The sequence below is a fragment of the Arachis duranensis genome, chromosome 5 (genome assembly GCF_000817695.3).
Source record: "Arachis duranensis cultivar V14167 chromosome 5, aradu.V14167.gnm2.J7QH, whole genome shotgun sequence".
Taxonomy (NCBI): Eukaryota; Viridiplantae; Streptophyta; class Magnoliopsida; order Fabales; family Fabaceae; genus Arachis; species Arachis duranensis.
In genome coordinates this window covers 23,258,507-23,277,024 of record NC_029776.3, presented here as the reverse complement: position 1 = coordinate 23,277,024, position 18,518 = coordinate 23,258,507, and the positions used below count along the sequence as shown (strand labels likewise).

The window sequence follows — 18,518 nt, the reverse complement described above, 5'->3', positions numbered from 1 at the left end:
CCCAAGGGTGACTCTCCATGACGAGATCGGGAACATACAGGGGCACAAAGAGGAGCTCGACCTTCTCCCCGAAGTTCGAGAGCGAGCCCAGATAAGAGAAGCAGTGTTGAAGCAAAGGATGACTAGAAGATACAACAAAAAAGTCATTCGAAGAACATTCACCCCAAATGACTTAATCTTGATCAGAAACGACATTAAAGTCAACAAATCGGGGGAAGGAAAGCTCGCTGCTAATTGGAAGGGACCATACAAAGTCAATGAGGCCTTAGGAAAAGGTTATTATAAAGTGACCGACTTGAACGGCGCCGAGTTACCGAGGTCGTGGCATGCTTGTAATATGAAAAGGTACTACAGTTAAAAACGAACTCTACTCCCTGATGCACTCTTTTCCCAACTTCATGATTTTTTCCCAAAATCAAAGGGTTTTTTCTGGAGAAGGGTTTTTAACGAGACATCATAGTAGGGGCTAAGGGAAATAGATTGGCAAAAACCCTTAGTAGCAATAAAGTACCTCCCCAATAAATAAAGATCTTTTCATTTTACAAATATCTCTTATAAATTCCCTTTTGTTTTCTCTTTCTTTCGACGAAACGCGCCGACTTAAGCTCGACAAAACGTGAAAATCCCATGAACCAACCTAGATGGTTGTCAGGATAAAATGACGAGGTACAAGTCGGTATAAAGAGGTTATAGAAGTTGATCGTGATAAACTCGGAAACATACCGACTCATAAGTCGAAATGAGAAACCGAATAAAACAAAAACGAATTACAAAAGTAGCCTAAGTCATAAGAGCTCAATAAAACAAAGTTGAGTACAAGGAATAACCAAAAAGAGATCAAAAAACCTAGGAGAAAAGCTTAAAAGCTGTCCTAAAAAACCTTGAAAACAAAAAGGCTTAAAAAGATAGACAAGCCAAGGGTTTTCAGAAAAGATCAAGGGAACTTCCGAAAATCAAAACCAGAAAAGTATGCACGCATAAGGTAACTTAAACCCTTATCCAAAAAAGGGTATTTTTTGTTAACTTAAAACCCTTATTAAAAAAGGGTATTATAAAATGTTTTGTTTACAGCCTTAAAAGGCCAAAAAGAAAATTGTTCAGTAAACCACCAACAAACAACAAATAAAAGAGTTTAAAAAAGGGGGGACCCACAGGCCGGGCCCCCATATAGCCAACAAAATCATTTTTTCAGAGGAGTAGACGGATCACCACCAGAAGGAGTAGTAGGAGCAGCATCAGGACCAGGGAGAGAGGCATCCATAGGAGATGAAGAGGAAGTCGGAGGAACTACGGAAGAGCTCAGAACGTCCTTTGGGCGAGGAGGGGACTCAATGATCCTCTGCCCCCGAGTCTTCAATTCTGACTCGGAAACGATCACGGGAGTAGGGGGATCCACTATGGCACCGTCGATAACGACTTTGTCAGGATCCAAAGGAGAAAGATCCAAGTCAAGAGCGATGACTCTGACTTGCTCCTTAAAAATCCTCCAAGCCTCCTCGGCCCCGTCAGCAATCGAGTCTTCCAACTCGGCATATGCATTCCGAAAATTCAGCAGATCCTTCCTCACAGACACAAGATCTTCAAATAAACTTTGATAACTCTCCTGTGCTGTTTTCCTCAAGCCCACCTCCATGTTGCATTGGGCTTGCAACTTACTCTCCTTCTCCCGGAGGCTATCTCTCTCCTCCCTCAGCTTGGCGACTTCCTCTTTCAACTCCCTCTCATGCTCTTGATATATAAGAAGCCTTCCTTCCAGCTCTTCAACCTTCGAGGTTAAACCCAAAGAGCTGAGAGGAGTCTTCTCAAAAATATCTAAGAGTTTACCACAAACACCCACCGCCCTGAGACTCTCCTCAGCCAGAGTGGTAAGGTAGTTCCGAACAAAAACATCATCTATACTTATACGAGTATGGAGGTAGATGTACTTTCGGACAAATGCAAGAGCATCTGCTTTAACCTCACCTTCAAAAGAAGAGCCAGACTCTAAAGTCTTGCGCTTCTTCTTCTCTGGCTCAGGAGGAGGTCGGGCGAAGGGGGGCGACCGAGATAAAGCTGAAGAAGAAATCATAATGGGCTGAGAAGGAGTCCCTGTGTTCCGGGGAGGAGGAGGAGGAGGAGAGATAATCGCCTTGGTGCCACCAGTCCTGGCTCGAGACCTTGCCTTGGCCTCCTGGACTCTCTGGTAAGATTCCTGAGCGTTCTTCTTCGCCATCTCTGCAAAAACAAGTAGTAACTAAAAGTCAAACAAGTCAGTACAAGAAATCACGAGTCGGAAGCAAATTAGAAAAACAAAAGCTACCTAGTTGCACCTGGATAAAAGTCGGAGAACCCTGGAGGAATTTCTTAGTGTCCAGATATGGGGCCCTGCCCCACACTTCTCGGAGGAACCCCACAACGGCCGCCTCAACTTCGTCTAGGTCGTCCAGACCATATTTGTCACAGGAGGAGGCCTCCAACCAATACAGGGGAAAGCGAGGAGAAGAACTCTCGTCCAAGAAAAAGGGGTGGTGACTCTACAGCTTGAACTTTGAAAAAATAATTTTTAAAGTCATGGAAGGATTCGTCAAAGAGGGTGAAAACTCTCCGACCTTGTATGGCCCGGAAAGACACCCACTGTTGCTTATTATTTAGCCCACTAAAGGGTTTGGTCATATGAAAAAGATAGAAAAAAAATCTTCAGAGAGGTCGGGAACTCCAAAGCCTGGCTGATAAATTGATAAATTTTGAAAAAACCCCAACAGTTAGGGTGAAGCTGAGTAGGGGCAACTCGGCAGTGATGCAACACAGACATCTCAAAATTTGAAAAAGGAAGAAAAACACCCAAACGGGTGATCATACACTCATACATAAAGAAAAAATGAGGGGCCGCTTCATTGGCCCTCCCAAAGCAAACCCGGTCTTCTGGGCCCGGGACTACCAACTCATACTTCGGCTCATCCTCCTCAGAAGTACAAATTCTGTGGCGAGTACGAAGGTGGGTGATAAACTCAGTATCGACCGAAGGTTCCTCCCCTAAGACTGTAACATCAACCCACTGGGAAAGGATATCTACGGAAGACATTTCTTTTCTTAAAAGGTGACAAAAACCTACAAGGAAAAAAGAAAAGAAAAATAAAAAAACACGGTCTCTAAAGGGAGGGAATACGGAACCAAACAGAAATCTACAAACCAACCTATCTATCTACAAAATAAAAGCATGCAAATAGAAAGCATGTTACAGAAGAAGAAAAAGCTAACCTTTATCTGAAAATCAGGATTGAGAAAGTAAAAGCCTTCGAACACAAGAATGCAGCACGAACAAATGAAGAAGAAATTTGAAAATCGCAGAAACAAAACAACGAAAGAGAGGGAAAGTATTTATAAACATGCTAGGGGCACAATGGTAAAAGCGGGGCAGTCATTAATGAGAATGCACCGTTACCAAGACCATCAATCCCTACGCACATCCCTAACGGACGCGACGCTTGATTAGACGTAACTGTCAGAACCAAAAGGTCACGAAAAGTCACATCGGTTTCAGACCATCACGTCGGTCCTCCAACAAGTCGGCTACGACCCCGAGTAGAATACTCGAACCCAAATCTTGAAAAGAAAATTGGGCTCGAGTAGGGGCACTGTTCATACCCTGGCCCAATAGTAAAGGCCCAGGTCCAAACAAAAGGCCTAATCCCACGGATTGAGCCTCACCCGGCACCGACCTTCGTCTTACAAAGTCGGCACTCACCACGACTTGTTCTAAAGAAGTCGGGAACGAAGGTTAGCTGGCAGATAAGCACTCATTCAAATGGGTAACTGCCCCTAAAATCTCTCTAACCACTTCCAGTATCCATATCTTAACCTCCCCAAGACAAAGGGATGGTTAACACCCTAAAAACGTGGCACTACTCCAACGGTGGTTATTGGTTCACCACTATAAATACACTGACATTCCTCAGGTATCTCTAAGTCCCAATACTCTCTAGACCTGCTTACACCCTTGCTGACTTAGGCATCGGAGTGTCTTTGCAGGTACCACCCCCCATTCTTTCACATACACAACTCGGAGGCGGCTCCCAGACGTAAACCAAGTCGGAGACCACCTTCCTCTAGCACTTGGGCCTCACAAACAAGCCCAACCACCGTCCGGTTCTAAGTAAGCTCTGAAACAATAATATTGTTAAATCATCAATTATAATAAAAAGATTTCAGTAATATTCATTACTTTTATATAATTAGATTCAAAATTTAATTCATCCCAGATATATAAGAAAATGATAAAGAAATAGTTTCACATATAGAACAAAAATTGCCAAATGAACAATGACATAATAACAAAAGTACAACGAACCACGTATCTAATTAATACATTTTTTAATTTTAATATGGAGGTAAAGAATGAGTTGGAGGCATTTATAGAAAAGAGAGGTGCTTGACGTGTGTGTGGTGTCAAGAACACCACAAATCGAACCATGTGAGTTCTTTATAGTTTGTCGGACGGTTCGACTTGTAGGTAAGAACACGAATTCATACAAAAATTCATATATATACAAAACGCACCGTCTAATTTGCATGCTATGAATTTCAGTCCCTACTAAATCGGACCCTCTAATTTATTATGCAATTTTTGCCAACACAAAATTCGCACAATCCGAATTTTAATTCCTGTCATTCAAATAAAGCTATCCCACAATTTGACCTAACAAATTCTGTTTCCATACCCAGATACATGGTTCCATCACGAAAAAATTGAGTCTAATTAATATACCAATTAATCCAAAAACAAAAGGGTAAAAATAAAATTTTATGTCATGACCACTTTAATATTTTAATAATCTAATTAGTCATGTTTTCATAGTTATTTTACAAAATCTGCAGATACATAAACCAAAGATCACACTAAATAAAGTTTCATGAAAACAGGTTAAAAAAAATCTGTTAGCATTAAATTATTATCTTTTAAGATATACTCCATTAATAGTCTTTTGTGCCTTTTTTTTTTACAAATGTACATCAACAAAGTTTAAAAGGTCACTACTATACAGATTAAAGTTGTATAAAAAAATATAAATTTTTTTATAGTTATTTTTTATTATTTTACTATTGTTCAAAATGTAAGTCTTAATTTTTTCAATCTCTTTTTTATCTCATAAAAAGAAAGATCTATAAACTTAAATATAAATTCCTTTTATAGTTATTTTTTATTATTTTATTGATGTTCAAAATGTTATAATATTAGTGGTAGTTTCTTCTAAATTTTCGACAAAGCCATCATTGGCAAGGGCAACAGAAAAGTTATTGCCAGAGTGACTGTTGAGTGGACATGGAATTGTCAATGTCAACGACAAAGCCACTATTAGAAGCGTTGTTGGGAATGGCACTATTAATAGCGATTACAGGGTCACTCTTAACAAAGTTGAGTAGGAGAGAAAGTGTTTGACACTACATCAATGGAGATCACTAGGGCTAAGGAACATGAAAAGATTACTTCAGAGAGACGATCATGGTGTCATGAAGGAGTATCTCAAGTGATCAATGATTTTTGTGGTTGTTTTGGTAGGTTAATTATTCTTGCATGAAGGAGCTTTCAATTTTTTGAGTTTAGAAGATGATGTCATTATTTTATATTTGAGAATTGAGAAATTAAAAGAATTTGTTGAGAGTTTGAGGGAATAGGAAAAAGATATAAAAGAAAGTGAGGACTAAGGAGTAACATAAGAATAAAAAATTAAAAAATTTTAGGTGACATATTTTTTATACGGTCTTATATTTAAACTAATAATAACGAACTCTGTATTATTATTTTTCACTAAAAATAACCCTGGCATTTCCCCAAAAAAAATGATAGTAGAGTGAGTGTCAATTTTACAGGAAAATAAGTAGACTTATCAATATAAAAAAAAATTAGGAACCAACTATAATATAAACCAATTCAATTAATTTCTTTTTATTTTTAATTTTAAAATTAAAAAATTAGGATAGTAAAAAATTATTTTTTTTTTATTTTTTCTATAATGAACCTATTTTTTCAACTAATTGACTCCAGTTAGCTACTCTTCTAGTTAATTTCCTAGTGAAATTGAATCAATTAATCTTTCTAATAATTTTTCTTTAACTAATATATAGTGAAAATTTATATAAAAATAAGATTTGGACAACAAATTAAATACACTATAAGATTAGCAAGTATTTTTCAAGTTTTATAGTTCTATAAAAATAGAAATGATGTGATAAATTAATTATTTAGAATTTAGTTAAAACATAATAGTTAAAGTTAAAATAAAATATATTTTATTTCATATGTTAAACATCTATATAATTAAATTTATTTTATAATAATACATAAAAGAAGGATTAATTTTCTCTTTTCTTCTGCTACAAGAAAACTCACGTACACAGTACGGTAATACACACACCACATTCCTTCTGAATCCTGATTCCACCGCCGTGTTAGCGTAGTAACCTTTTCTACTCTCTCTCATTCTCTATCTCCGCTTTTTCTCCATCTATTGTTCCTACCTTTTCAATCATTTTTTGCTTGTTGAATCTTCCATTGTTTTACTGTTACATTGCGCTATTTTCATTCAACTGTACTGCTTCAAGAAAAAGTAACGATTGTGTTTTCTACTTACTGATACATTTTAGGGTATGTCTGGTTGGGCTGAAAATTTTTATTATTTTCACGGAAAATTTTCTTCCTCGACCAAACATAGCCTTAATGTGACAGCTGTAGTGTTCGAATTTTGAAACTAGTTCTGCGAAATTGGTTGACTCTTCGTCTTCTTCTTCTTAGCTTCAAACTCATGGTATGTTCATGTTCCCTTTCTAAATCTACGCTTACCAGTTTCGAGTTTCAGTTGTGTTTATTTGTGCTGTTGAATTTATTTATTTATTTTTGCAGCATTCACAAGGTTCAAGCTCAAGGAATCAATATGATTGGGACAGTGATGACGAGCTTGAGGTATTTGGCATGCCTCAAGAGAGCAATGTACACGGTGTGGAGGTAAATCCTGCGTCCAAATGTGTTACAAATAGTTTTGCTGAGATCACACAAGTATAAAGTCTTGTTTAATATTAATCACATGTCATAATATTAATTTCAAATTTCATGTTTCGTATTTCATATTTCTCAGTCTTGTTGCTATAATGTGGTGGATGTATTCAATGTTCTGTTTAGGAGAGTGGTTCAACTTGTTCAAGTGCCAAGAACAGCAAGCTGATTCATCACTTTGTGGGAATGGGGTTTTCCGTAGAGGAAGTGATCAAAGCTATTGAGGAAGATGGTTGTTTTGCATTCTCATTTCACATATTTGGAAAGCATTACTCTTACTCCGCCTTGCATCTGAATGGTATCAACTTTATTTTTGTTTCGAACTGTTGTAGGAGAAGACAATGAGGAAAACATTCTGGAGACTCTACTAACACTTGCAGCTGTGAGAAAACACTACTTTCTGTCAATTGCCTACTATTTCACCATCTTATCCATTTACTATTGAAGTCAACCACTTCCCCACTTCGTTTTATTTAATTAATAAATATTTGACATTGCCTATCGATAACCTATCACAAACTTCTTTTTATCCAGACTTAGAACCGGCTATGAAAGCTTTGCAATAAAGTTTAAACATAGGCAGAGTTTTAAATATCATTAACTGCTACTTATTAGTTTTCACATATACGATTCAGTGAATTTATATTAGTCGATCCTTTGAAGTAGTTATGTAGAAGTGAAGATAATCTTGCTGATATTATCATCTATTTTATCTCTTGTGACTCATGTCAAGTAGAAGTACAAAAATATGTATTTAGCAGTAAGTGATTTCATTGTCTTTAGCAGCAGGGGTTGCAATGATTTTAATTTTTTTTAATGGAATCCTCGAGCTTGCAGACCATCGACGATCCTATGCGAGAAGCTTTCACAGAACCATGTGATTTTGCTAAGGAAAGTGTTACAACAATTGACATATCTGATGATGATGATGATTATGGTATTACTGATTCTGAAATTGAGGTGGATTTCTTTTCTATGATTTTTCTTTGATACACAACTTTCATTCCATCCTTGTAATTGCAATAGATTAATCCCTTGTAAAATAGTATTCTCATTTGGATTTACTCTGTTTAAACCTCAATTTCAATTATAGACTCAACAGGGGTGATATTATGCATTTTTGTGCATTCTGTAGGTTAGCTAGACCTTGGGGTTCTTTCAGATTAGGAGTATTTCAGTGTTCTGAGCTTGATATCCTTATTGTAACTCAAGTAGAACATGAAATGACAATAATAGATGAAAAAACTCGGATCATAATTAGTTAACACTCGTGAAGTTGTGATATACGAAATACATAGCAAGCCTAGTCAAGTCATTGGATTGCCACTAGAATCAGCGAGTTAAAAAATGAAGTCTTTCATTAATTGAGTGTGACCTTTGATTTTCTGTCATAATCTTGATAAATTAATTTTGACACATCTAAGTGCGAGTCGGCAAAGATCACATCTTTTCAAACTCAATCAACTTCGCAACATAGATACATAATCCATTTGCTAATTAAGATAAAAAAGTTTGCAGTCACTAGATATATAAATCTTGGTTATGCTTATGCAGGAAGATGCCTTTACATCAGAGAAGGATGAGACCTTGTCAATACTTGTGAATATGGGATACCCTTTCAAGGAAGCTTTGATAGCTATAGACAAATGCGGTACATGTACTCTGCTATCTTTGTATAAGTAATTAGCATGTTTGAGTTTTGTTTATTTTTTCAATAGCTTGGCCATTCTTTACAATATTTGTTTAATGTTGATTCTTGAATTGTTATTGTAACATTTGGCACTGGCAGGTCCTGGAGCAGATCTCAGTGACCTTGCAGATTTTATTTGTGCTGCTCAATTAGAAAAGGAAATTGAGTCTCATCTTCAAGATCGACCTAACAGGATACATGATACCTCTCTTCATGTGCATAAAAGGGTTTGAGGCTTATAAACTTATCAAATTAATCATTGATGTTTCTACTTGTAAGTAATGCATGCAGTTTTCTGACATGAGGTCTATGCCTTCTTCTATGCCAGTCAAGAGATCACTACTATAATGGGAAAAAGAAAAGCAGAATGTGCAGGACAAGCCAAAAGAAGCCTTTAGAAATTGACATGGAGGAGATAGAACTATCTATCCCAACAAATGGATTTAGCATAGCAAAAGGACTCTATCCCAGGGTTGTAAGAAAGATCCCAGATAAACTAGCAGGTCCACCATACTTTTATTATGAAAACGTCGCTATTGCTCCTGTAGGAGTTTGGAATAAAATCTCAAATTTTCTATATGGGATTCAGCCAGAGTTTGTTGATTCAAAATTATTTTGTGCTTCAACAAGAAAAAGAGGGTATATCCATAATCTCCCCACTGAAAACCGTTTCCCATTGCTTCCTATCCAACCCCTTACTGTCCAAGAGGCTTTGCCTAACACCAGACAATGGTGGCCTAAATGGGATCGAAGAACACAGCTCAATTGCCTTCTAACAAGCATTGGAGCTGCCACAGTGACAGAGAAAATAAGAAGAGACCTTGAAGAGTGTGGTGCTGAAACTCCTCCTCCAAATGTCCAAGACACTGTGCTTAAACTGTGTAAAAAGTGGAACTTGGTTTGGGTTGGGAAAAACAAGGTGGCAACCCTTGAACCTGATGAATATGAGATGCTTCTGGGATTCCCAAAGGATCACACTAGAGGTGGAGGAATCAGCAGAACAGATAGATACAAAGCACTTGGGAATGCCTTTCAGGTTTCTTCTTGTTATATCCTCTCACCCACTTAACTTTAGCTTGACATAAAAAATGTTTTTCCATTATGATAACTAAAAATGTTTTCCCCTAAACCTTTGTCTTTTATCTAGGAAAGGTTGGTGTTTTATGACTAACTAATTCAGTGGAAACAAATGGAATTGGTTTTCAGGTTGACACAGTTGCCTATCATCTTTCAGTATTGAAGGATCAATATCCAAATGGCGTTAATGTTCTGTCCCTCTTCTCTGGCATTGGAGGTGCTGAAGTTGCTCTTCATAGGTTAGGAATAAAGCTCAAGAACGTAGTGTCCGCGGAAATATCTGAAGTCAACAGAAACATCCTTCGCTGTTGGTGGGAACAGACAGAACAAAGGGGTAACCTATTTGAGGTTGAAGATGTACAAAGGGTGACTTCAGAGCATATAAGCCATTGGATAAACCGTTTTGGTGGATTTGACCTTGTCATTGGTGGGAGCCCATGTAATAACCTTTCTGGTAGTAACAGAGTCAGTAGAGATGGCTTGGAAGGGGAGCATTCCTCACTCTTTTATGAATATTATAGGATTGTTAATGAAGTAATGCAAGCACAACGATAATGTGTTGTGTGCTTTTGATAGTGGAAAAAGAGCGGATTCCCACTTAAAGGAGGGCGAAAGTTACTTGAATATTAAGACTACTATTACATTTCATTTTTATATGGGACATGATTCTTTCAGCACTATGGCTACGCATATTTTATTAGATCTTTGTTCTAACATACAATTTCTTCTTCAGCCTTTTCTTAGGTTTTGTTTAGGATATTATGGGCTAAAAATTTTGATAGCAAATATAAATTAAATATTATTTGAATTTTAATTTTGATACACTGATAATATAAAATATTTTATACAATTGTTCAATAATATTTGTTTTTTTTTATGTCTATTTACACGATTATTGTAAAAAATAGTTATTTTTGCTAAAATAGCATTATATAACTAGATGCACGTATAAAACTAATTTTATTGACCGTGCATCAAAAATTAAATTCATATTATTTTTTCAAAATTTTTTTTGAGACATTGCTTACATTGAGAAAATAAAAACCTTTCTCTTTCACTCTTTTAACCAATACTTTTAAGATGCTCTTTAACTAAATTATTTTTATTATTTTATTTGTTAGTCAACAGCAGCCAATTTCATTGATTGAAAATCAAAGCTAAGCCTCCTTACAATGAGTAAATTTATAATTTGACATGGCATAACACTAATGAACATCCAAGTCTAAGACTTTACCAAAAAGCTCTACACAATTCTAAATAGGATAAAACAAACTAAGGACGAATTTACATCACACAAATAGACAAATATAAAAGTTCAAGTGAGTTCATCACATATCCTGGCTTGCCTTGAAGACAATGCATGAGTTGTTAGAGTCAGACTTGTGATTTTGACACAGATGCATCAGCTCAGCAATCCTAGCCTACGCAAATTGCAAAGACCTCCACAAGATTTTACAAACAATATGTAGTTCAGTTTCTTTTTAATTGTGCAGTTGGTGACCACCATTTATTAAATTTCCACGGTTTTAAAAGCGGGATAGGTTATTATTAGGTAGCATACAACATTGCGAATTCGGTTGACAGTTAGAAAATACTAATCAAAGTATTGGTTTGAAATAGCTAATCCTTTAAAAAAACAAAGCTAATTCTATTTTTTCAAAAAATAAAAAAAAACTGTAATTTTCTTTGTTAAGAAAGACTTACAAATATTACTTCCTTTTTTATTTTAATTATTCAACAAGTAATGTCAGCCTCAGGAGTCAGGACACATTTACCTTTCCCCTATTTCTCTGTTCATAATCATTGTAAACAATTGATGCATCTCATCAGCAATTAGGTGAAGCTCCATGGTGAAAAAAGTCTACATAAAAATAGGCTTTTGGTACAAGGAGCATATGTAGTAGTGTTATTAACACAAGTGTATAGAACTATCCCTTGAAGTAGTTCATTTTTTTTAGGTGACAAGTACTTTTTAACTTGAACATTATGATGAACTTTTTCACACAGAGAGAAGAGTGATTCTTTTTTTTCTTTTTAAGTACTTCCATTTTGCGAGTTATGACTTATGAGAGATATACCTCCACACTTCCAGTCTTAATCAATTGGCAAACAGGACAAACATTGATAAATCCATCACAGTCCTTACACAAGCACAGGTGCCTACAAGGCATCAACAACATGCAAACCTCCTTCGCCTTGCACGCTCGGCAACTCAGGTTCTCCATGCCTTGGTAATTCTTGTACGTGGATTTCATATGCTGTGCGCCTGCAACGCTGAAGAGGTTATTAGGATCTATGTAGGAAGCAGTGTCGTCAATTTCGCTGTCTCCGAATCCTTCCTTCCCTTGTTCAACTCCTTGAGATATTGCCTGCTGGAGATTGTTTTTTAACACATTGACGATTGACTCGTTGTACTTGGCTCTGTAGTGCCAGTTTTGTGCTTCCATAGCCACCTGCTTTATTCTATCTGCTAGCTCCCTATTTTTTCTGTTCATGTTATCAATCTCTATATCTTTCTCCTTTAGCTTCTTAGTAACGCCTTTTTCAATCGAAGTAAGGAGAGAAGCCATGTGTTTTTGCTTCATGTCCCTCACTCCTTTTGACAATTGTTCCTTCTGTACAGATAGGAATATGAAAAACTCAGAACAGCACAAAATAACCAAAAGGAGAAAATTCAGCCCAAATAATAGCACAATGATATATTAAAAAACATGATACTAGTGGCAATTTCATAAGAAAAGCGCGAAAGCATCAAAGATGAAAGTGAATAATGTGTGTATTTCTCCCTTTTGATATAGAGTAGGATAATCATCCATAACTTCCTGAAGGATACAAATATCATAAACATGGATCACAATAACCCTAATGACATTCACAACCAACATTATCTAGGGGAAACAAAATCCTGCGAAGATATATTACCTGAAGTTTAATATATTGGTCTAACTCTTCTTGCTGCCTATCAAGCTCGCTTCTGATATTATCACCGAGTGACAGCAAGATAGAGGGTGCAGCATTCATGCTTCCACTTGCGGAAGTGACAGATGAGTTGCGCTCATCGTCATCATATGAAAGCCTTAATCCTGTTGACACAGGATTAGGATTCGGAATGCTTGCTGATCGATCAGCATCATCTTGGCAGACATTGTAATTTAAGGAAATCTGAAGCCTTTTCTGCTTCGAGATATCTTCCATTTCCCTGCTTCTTTTGTTTGGCTGAATCATGGGACTGATATGCTCATTTCCAAAGTAATTAACTGGATCAACACTGCATCCAGCTTGTACTGCAACAGAGTTTGCACTTTCATCACTAGTCTGACAAGGTAGAACTCTAGAGTACAAGAATTATTAAAGGAAGTATAATTAATTAAGCAGCTATTTGGAATACTTTGTTTGCTACCTTTGATTAAATCATAATTCTCACACCTTCAATGACAAATTTTTAGGACAAGTCTTGTTGAATAAGAGTAGGTGCTTAGCTTTCATTTGGTGCAAAGCACATGATCTTTTTATGAGGGATTTCTCATTTTTGGCTTTTGTACGATCTCTTATCCATGTTTTTTGCATTCTTATCCTCTCCGTACTAATATTATTTTATATATAATTTCAAAAGAAAAAAGGAACTGGACAACTATCAAAATTTTGAAAGAAAAAAAAGAAGAAGAAATAGTTCCTAATTTCAGCAATATAAAATAAGAATATCACAATAACAGCAGCAAAGACATTCATCTGTTCTAAAAGCAATCTATATTCTAATATTTAAACATCAAAATATATAAGAAAGGAGACCAGGATAAGTACAAGAAACAATCTTGACCATGTTCTACAGCATCGGGAATGCATACTTGCAATGCAAGAAGAAAAATATGCATACATACACTAAACAGGACAAGTTCAAAAGCCATAACATTGCACTCCTCCATCGGTCCATCCACATTCAACAAAAAATGGTAATGTTACCATGCTTGGGGCAGATAAGACTGAAAGGGACAGAACCATAGAAAGTTCAAAATAAAAATATGTAAAGTAGCTCTTGACTAAATCCAGGAAAATAAAGTAATGTTATGTAACTTCAAAATTAGTTAACCGGACAAATAAGTTGAACAAAACAAAGAATAGACGCAATGTATAATGTCTAACTAGCAATCATATCACTACAAAACCAAAAGGAGAAGAGAACTCACAGTTTCCAAACAACTGCAATTGATTTGCTGGATTTGTTTGATATCGAAATTGAGTCTCGTCCAGGAAAACAGGAAGCGGGTTACCATTGTTGCCCCCCAACATTATACCAGAAACTTCCCTTTCCTAACTCAACTTATGTAGCTTTACGTTTCTTTGTTGAAGCTACCAAAAAATACCTACTCGAACAAGAAAAAATGTCAAACACAACATCAAATTCAAAGGATAAGAAAAAGTAAACAACAAATATCCAAGAACCACCAAAACAATGATATCACCACAACAATTTAAATTATATATCTTGAGAAGTGTGGGGTAGTTGATGTTCCAATGAAGCTTCAGCTCACAAAGCGATACACTAGCTTCTAAAAATTGATAAATAGGAGTTTCAAAGCAGTTACTTGAAGTTCAATAAACAAAAAAAAAGTTTGGTTGGTTGCAAAAATAATAAGATGCAATTCTTCAGAAGCAATATGAACATCAAATGCTGGCAATATATATCTTCACTTTCATATAATTTATCATACAGATTCTCAGATAAATGCTGACATTCTCGCAGCTACAAGTTTAAGAGTAAAACACCAGATATTAACAACTACAAAGCGCAAAGCAGCTAACCCTTAGGGTTCCTCCAAGGTCCAACCAAAAACGAAATCCAAGAAATAAGGGCCTAACATTCCCTTTAAAGAATCATAATAAGAAGCAAGGAAATTTATTTTTTTATTTATTTTTACGCAGAAACAATATTTAGCAGGTTTTCTGATACAAATGTGCACTAATTAGATATGCCAAATTCCAATCAAGGGAAAATTTGAAAGCATAAAATAAAAGTAGTACAATAGCATGTGAGTACCCAGAAACTAAAATGGATTGAAACTCAGCTAAGCCCCATTCAATATGCTAAGAGAACATGATAAAGGTTACAACCAGAACTAGAAATTGAAACACCCCTTAAACCAGATATACATTAAAATCTGAGCACAAGAAGCTCTCTGAGGAATTGGCAACGCATGATGTTAATTAGACAACATAGGATGGGAAACATAAGATGAATGAATAACAATAACAAAATCATATCTTGTTCCTAAATATAAAAACACAATCACAATCAACGCAGATTAAAAAACAAAAACAATAAATAAAAATTTCCATGAAAAATCAAACTTAATGGTTGGACAAAGAACTAAGTATGAAAATTCATGGTTACCTCGAGTTTCACGAACTTTATTGGGTTCCTGGGTGGAAAAACAAAATCTGCAATGCAATCAATTGTAAAATACGCAAAATCAGACACCACAACCCGAAAAGAAAAAAACTTTATAACAAGAGAATACGAATTAACAGCACAAATAACAAGCGATTAATACCTGGAGAATGAAATGCTTTGAAATAGGGCCGAAAGAAAGAAGAAAAGGAAATTCCTCTAGAAGGAGAAAAGGATCAAGTTGATAGACATCGAGAGAGAACGATGGACCAAAAGGATCACGGAAAAGAAGAAGAGAGAGAGATCTGGAAAAGAAGGTTTAAGAGAGTGGATGTGTGATGATTGATGGATAGAAGAAATAGAATGGAGAGTAGTGGATGTTGCAGAAAATAAGCCAAAAAATATTTATTTATTTATTAATATTAATGCATTTAAATTGAAACTGGTTACGCAAACCGAAACCAATTTCAGGTTTTTCTCTCTTTTTTTCATTTTTTTTTAATTGTAAAGCAATATTATTCATTTATTATTTTTTATTTGTTGAATTTTGATAAATGGATACGACAAAGTGTGAAGAGTGAGAGAGAGCATTATTTCCGGAATCCCGCTAAGTCTCTCCGTACTATCTGTCATGCGTGACATAAACATTTGCCTAATCACAAAATCATGTCCCTCTTTAATTTCTTTTATTAACTATTTAAGTATTGACATATAATATTACTTACTATTCTTTTTAAAATGATGGTATTTTTTTACTTTTCTTAATACAATAAAAAACAACATACTTAAATATAACATAGGTTTAGATATAAATTTTTTAATATACAAAAAATATAAGTGATAATTATTTTTATTAGAATGGAATAGAAGTTAGTCACGTGTTTCGCACAAATTTATTTATTATGTAATAATGGATAATTGTTTTAAAAACACTTATAGAGAATGTATTAAATAAAAGATATACATCTAGATATAAAACTAACCATATCATTAACGAAATTTTCACAAAAATAAAACAGAATAAATGCATAATTACGTTATTCTTCTACGTTGAATTTGGTTTTGGTTATATCCGTATTCTTATCAATCACCATAAATCATTGTTATTATGTTAAAAAAGTATAGGGAACCAAATTTTGTATTGTGTCGTTGCTTTACTAACCAAATTTTGTCTGCAACTTGGTTTAAATGGTTGAAAAATTATTTAATTTTTTAATTTATTTATGGATAATATTTATTAATTATAATTATAAATTATATTATTTTAAATTAAATGACTTATATAATGATAATTTTATTTATTGTTATAAATGTTAAATTAAATTAGTCATAATTATTTTTGATTTGGAATTAAATTAGAATAAAATCAGATACTACTTTTATTTGTACTTTAGATATTATTTTTATTTGGAGCTTTAAGTTTTAATGAGTATCACACTCAAATATAAATAGTAACTTTAGGGTTTTGGTCTCTAACATATCAAAGTCGTTTCCGTAACTTTTTTTCTATCAGAGAGGTTACAATTTAGTCCTATCAGAAATACAAAAAATTTTGATTGAGAAAGAATAAAACAACTCTTCTATCACTTTTATGAATATAAATATGCTTTCGCATTATGACATGTATTTTTTATGTTTTAATATGGATGATATGGATTATAAAAACAATTTGTTCTAACATAAATATGTATTGCTTTGATTTTTCTACAAAATTTTTATTAAAATTGTCAAATTGGTAAAATTAAAACACAAATAATATGATAGTCTAGCTCTATGACCGCTAGAAATATCATTGGTCGAGTATGTGTGCATCTATTATATTTTCACACTCTTCAGTTTTCAATAATATTTCTGTTTCTTAATAACATTTCTATTGTCGAAATGTCACTCGAAATGCCAAAATTTCACATTCTTTAAGAACGACGTGATACAAACAAAGACGGCAAATACGGATAACGACTCAAATGATGCGACATCAGTCAAGGTGCAAGAGTTAGTGGACGCAGACGAACTGGCGACTATGTGGTGAGAGGGAAATGGTTAAGGCGTCTGATGCACTATGGTAGACGAAATTGTGATCATTAACAATGGCTCCAAAGACTTGGTGCTCTCAAACATAAATCACACTTTGTCACAACTCCGCACAACTAACCAGCAAGTGTACTGGGTCGTCCAAGTAATACCTTAAGTGAGTAAGGGTCAATCTCACAGAGATTATTGGTATGAAGCAGCTATGGTCATCTTGTAAATCCCAGTCAGACGGATTCAACTGTATTAAGAAATTATAGTATACGCGAAGGAATAAAATAGTAAATAGTTACTCATATAATTCAATAGTGGGAATTTCAGATAGATGCATGGAGATGCTGTGTTCCTTTTGAATCTCTGCTTTCCTACTGCTTTTATTCAATCTTTGTCACTTCTTTCTATGGCAAGCTGTATGTAGGGCATCTCTGTTGTCAATGGCTACATCCCATCCTCTCAGTGAAAATGGTCCAAATGCTCTGTCACAGCACGGTAATCATCTGTCGGTTCTCGATCATGTTGGAATAGAATCTCTTGATTCTTTTGCGTTTGTCATCACGCCCAGCAATCGCGAGTTTGAAGCTCGTCACAGTCATTCAATTCCGGAATCCTACTCGCTATACCATAGACAAGGTTAGACTTTCCGGATTCCCATGAATGCCGCCATCAATTCTAGCTTATACCACGAAGATTCTGATTACTTCCTTCAATCCTTCTTATTCCTTTCCATGGCATGCTAAGTCGAATTGAATAAAAAATAGAAGTACTTGCATTAAAACTCGAGGTACAGTAGAGCTCCACACCCTTAATCTATGGTGTGTAGAAACTCCACCGTTGAAAATACATAAGTGATGAAGGTCCAGGCATGGCTGAGAGGCCGGCCCCCAAAACGTTATCAATAGTCTCCTAAGATGAATAATAAAATAAAACTGAGACCAAAGATGTCTAATACAATAGTAAACTATCCTATTTATACTAGACTAGCTACTAGGGTTTACAAAAGTAAGTAAGTGATGCATAAATCCACTTCCGGGGCCCAGTTGGTGTGTGCTTGGGCTGAGCTTGATCTATCCACGAGCTGAGACTTCTCTTGGAGTTGAACGCTAAGTTGTAACGTGTTTTGGGCGTTCAACTCTGGTTCGTGACGTGTTTCTGGCGTTTGACTCTAGAATGCAGCATGGAACTGGCGTTGGGTGCCAGTTTACGTCATCTAATTACGAATAAAGTATAAACTATTATATATTGCTGGAAAGATCTGGATGTCCACTTTCCAACGCCGTTGAGAGCGCGTCATTTGGAGTTTTGTAGCTCCA

The 18,518-nt window shown here is 35.4% G+C and overlaps 3 protein-coding genes across 4 annotated transcripts; 2 read left to right on the top strand and 1 right to left on the bottom strand.

Moving 5' to 3' along the window:
• The first annotated feature begins 6,362 nt into the window (after positions 1-6,362).
• On the top strand, positions 6,363-8,017 carry LOC107488711 (DNA (cytosine-5)-methyltransferase DRM1-like). The gene is made up of 6 exons (XM_052261676.1): positions 6,363-6,434; positions 6,690-6,782; positions 6,878-6,979; positions 7,154-7,259; positions 7,360-7,409; positions 7,865-8,017. Exons 2-6 carry the CDS (start codon positions 6,780-6,782, stop codon positions 8,015-8,017), a joined length of 414 nt encoding a protein of 137 aa, XP_052117636.1. The 5' UTR covers positions 6,363-6,434; positions 6,690-6,779.
• A 558-nt stretch (positions 8,018-8,575) lies between these two features.
• Positions 8,576-10,413, top strand: LOC127747608 (DNA (cytosine-5)-methyltransferase DRM2-like). Its single transcript, XM_052261675.1, has 4 exons — positions 8,576-8,678; positions 8,817-8,944; positions 9,046-9,753; positions 9,924-10,413. Exons 1-4 carry the CDS (start codon positions 8,576-8,578, stop codon positions 10,347-10,349), a joined length of 1,365 nt encoding a protein of 454 aa, XP_052117635.1. The 3' UTR covers positions 10,350-10,413.
• A 1,052-nt stretch (positions 10,414-11,465) lies between these two features.
• On the bottom strand, positions 11,466-15,543 carry LOC107488792 (probable BOI-related E3 ubiquitin-protein ligase 3). 2 transcript variants are annotated; one of them, XM_016109565.3, is made up of 5 exons: positions 15,344-15,543; positions 15,184-15,230; positions 13,979-14,155; positions 12,717-13,078; positions 11,466-12,409 (listed from the first exon to the last, which is right to left on the bottom strand). In XM_016109565.3, exons 3-5 carry the CDS (start codon positions 14,079-14,081, stop codon positions 11,858-11,860), a joined length of 1,017 nt encoding a protein of 338 aa, XP_015965051.1. In that variant the 5' UTR covers positions 14,082-14,155; positions 15,184-15,230; positions 15,344-15,543; the 3' UTR covers positions 11,466-11,857. The 2 variants fall into 2 exon arrangements, with proteins under 2 accessions (XP_015965051.1, XP_015965052.1); XM_016109566.3 differs by lacking the exons at positions 15,184-15,230; positions 15,344-15,543 and adding an exon at positions 13,673-13,774 and having other exon boundaries at positions 13,979-14,120.
• Positions 15,544-18,518: the final 2,975 nt, after the last annotated feature.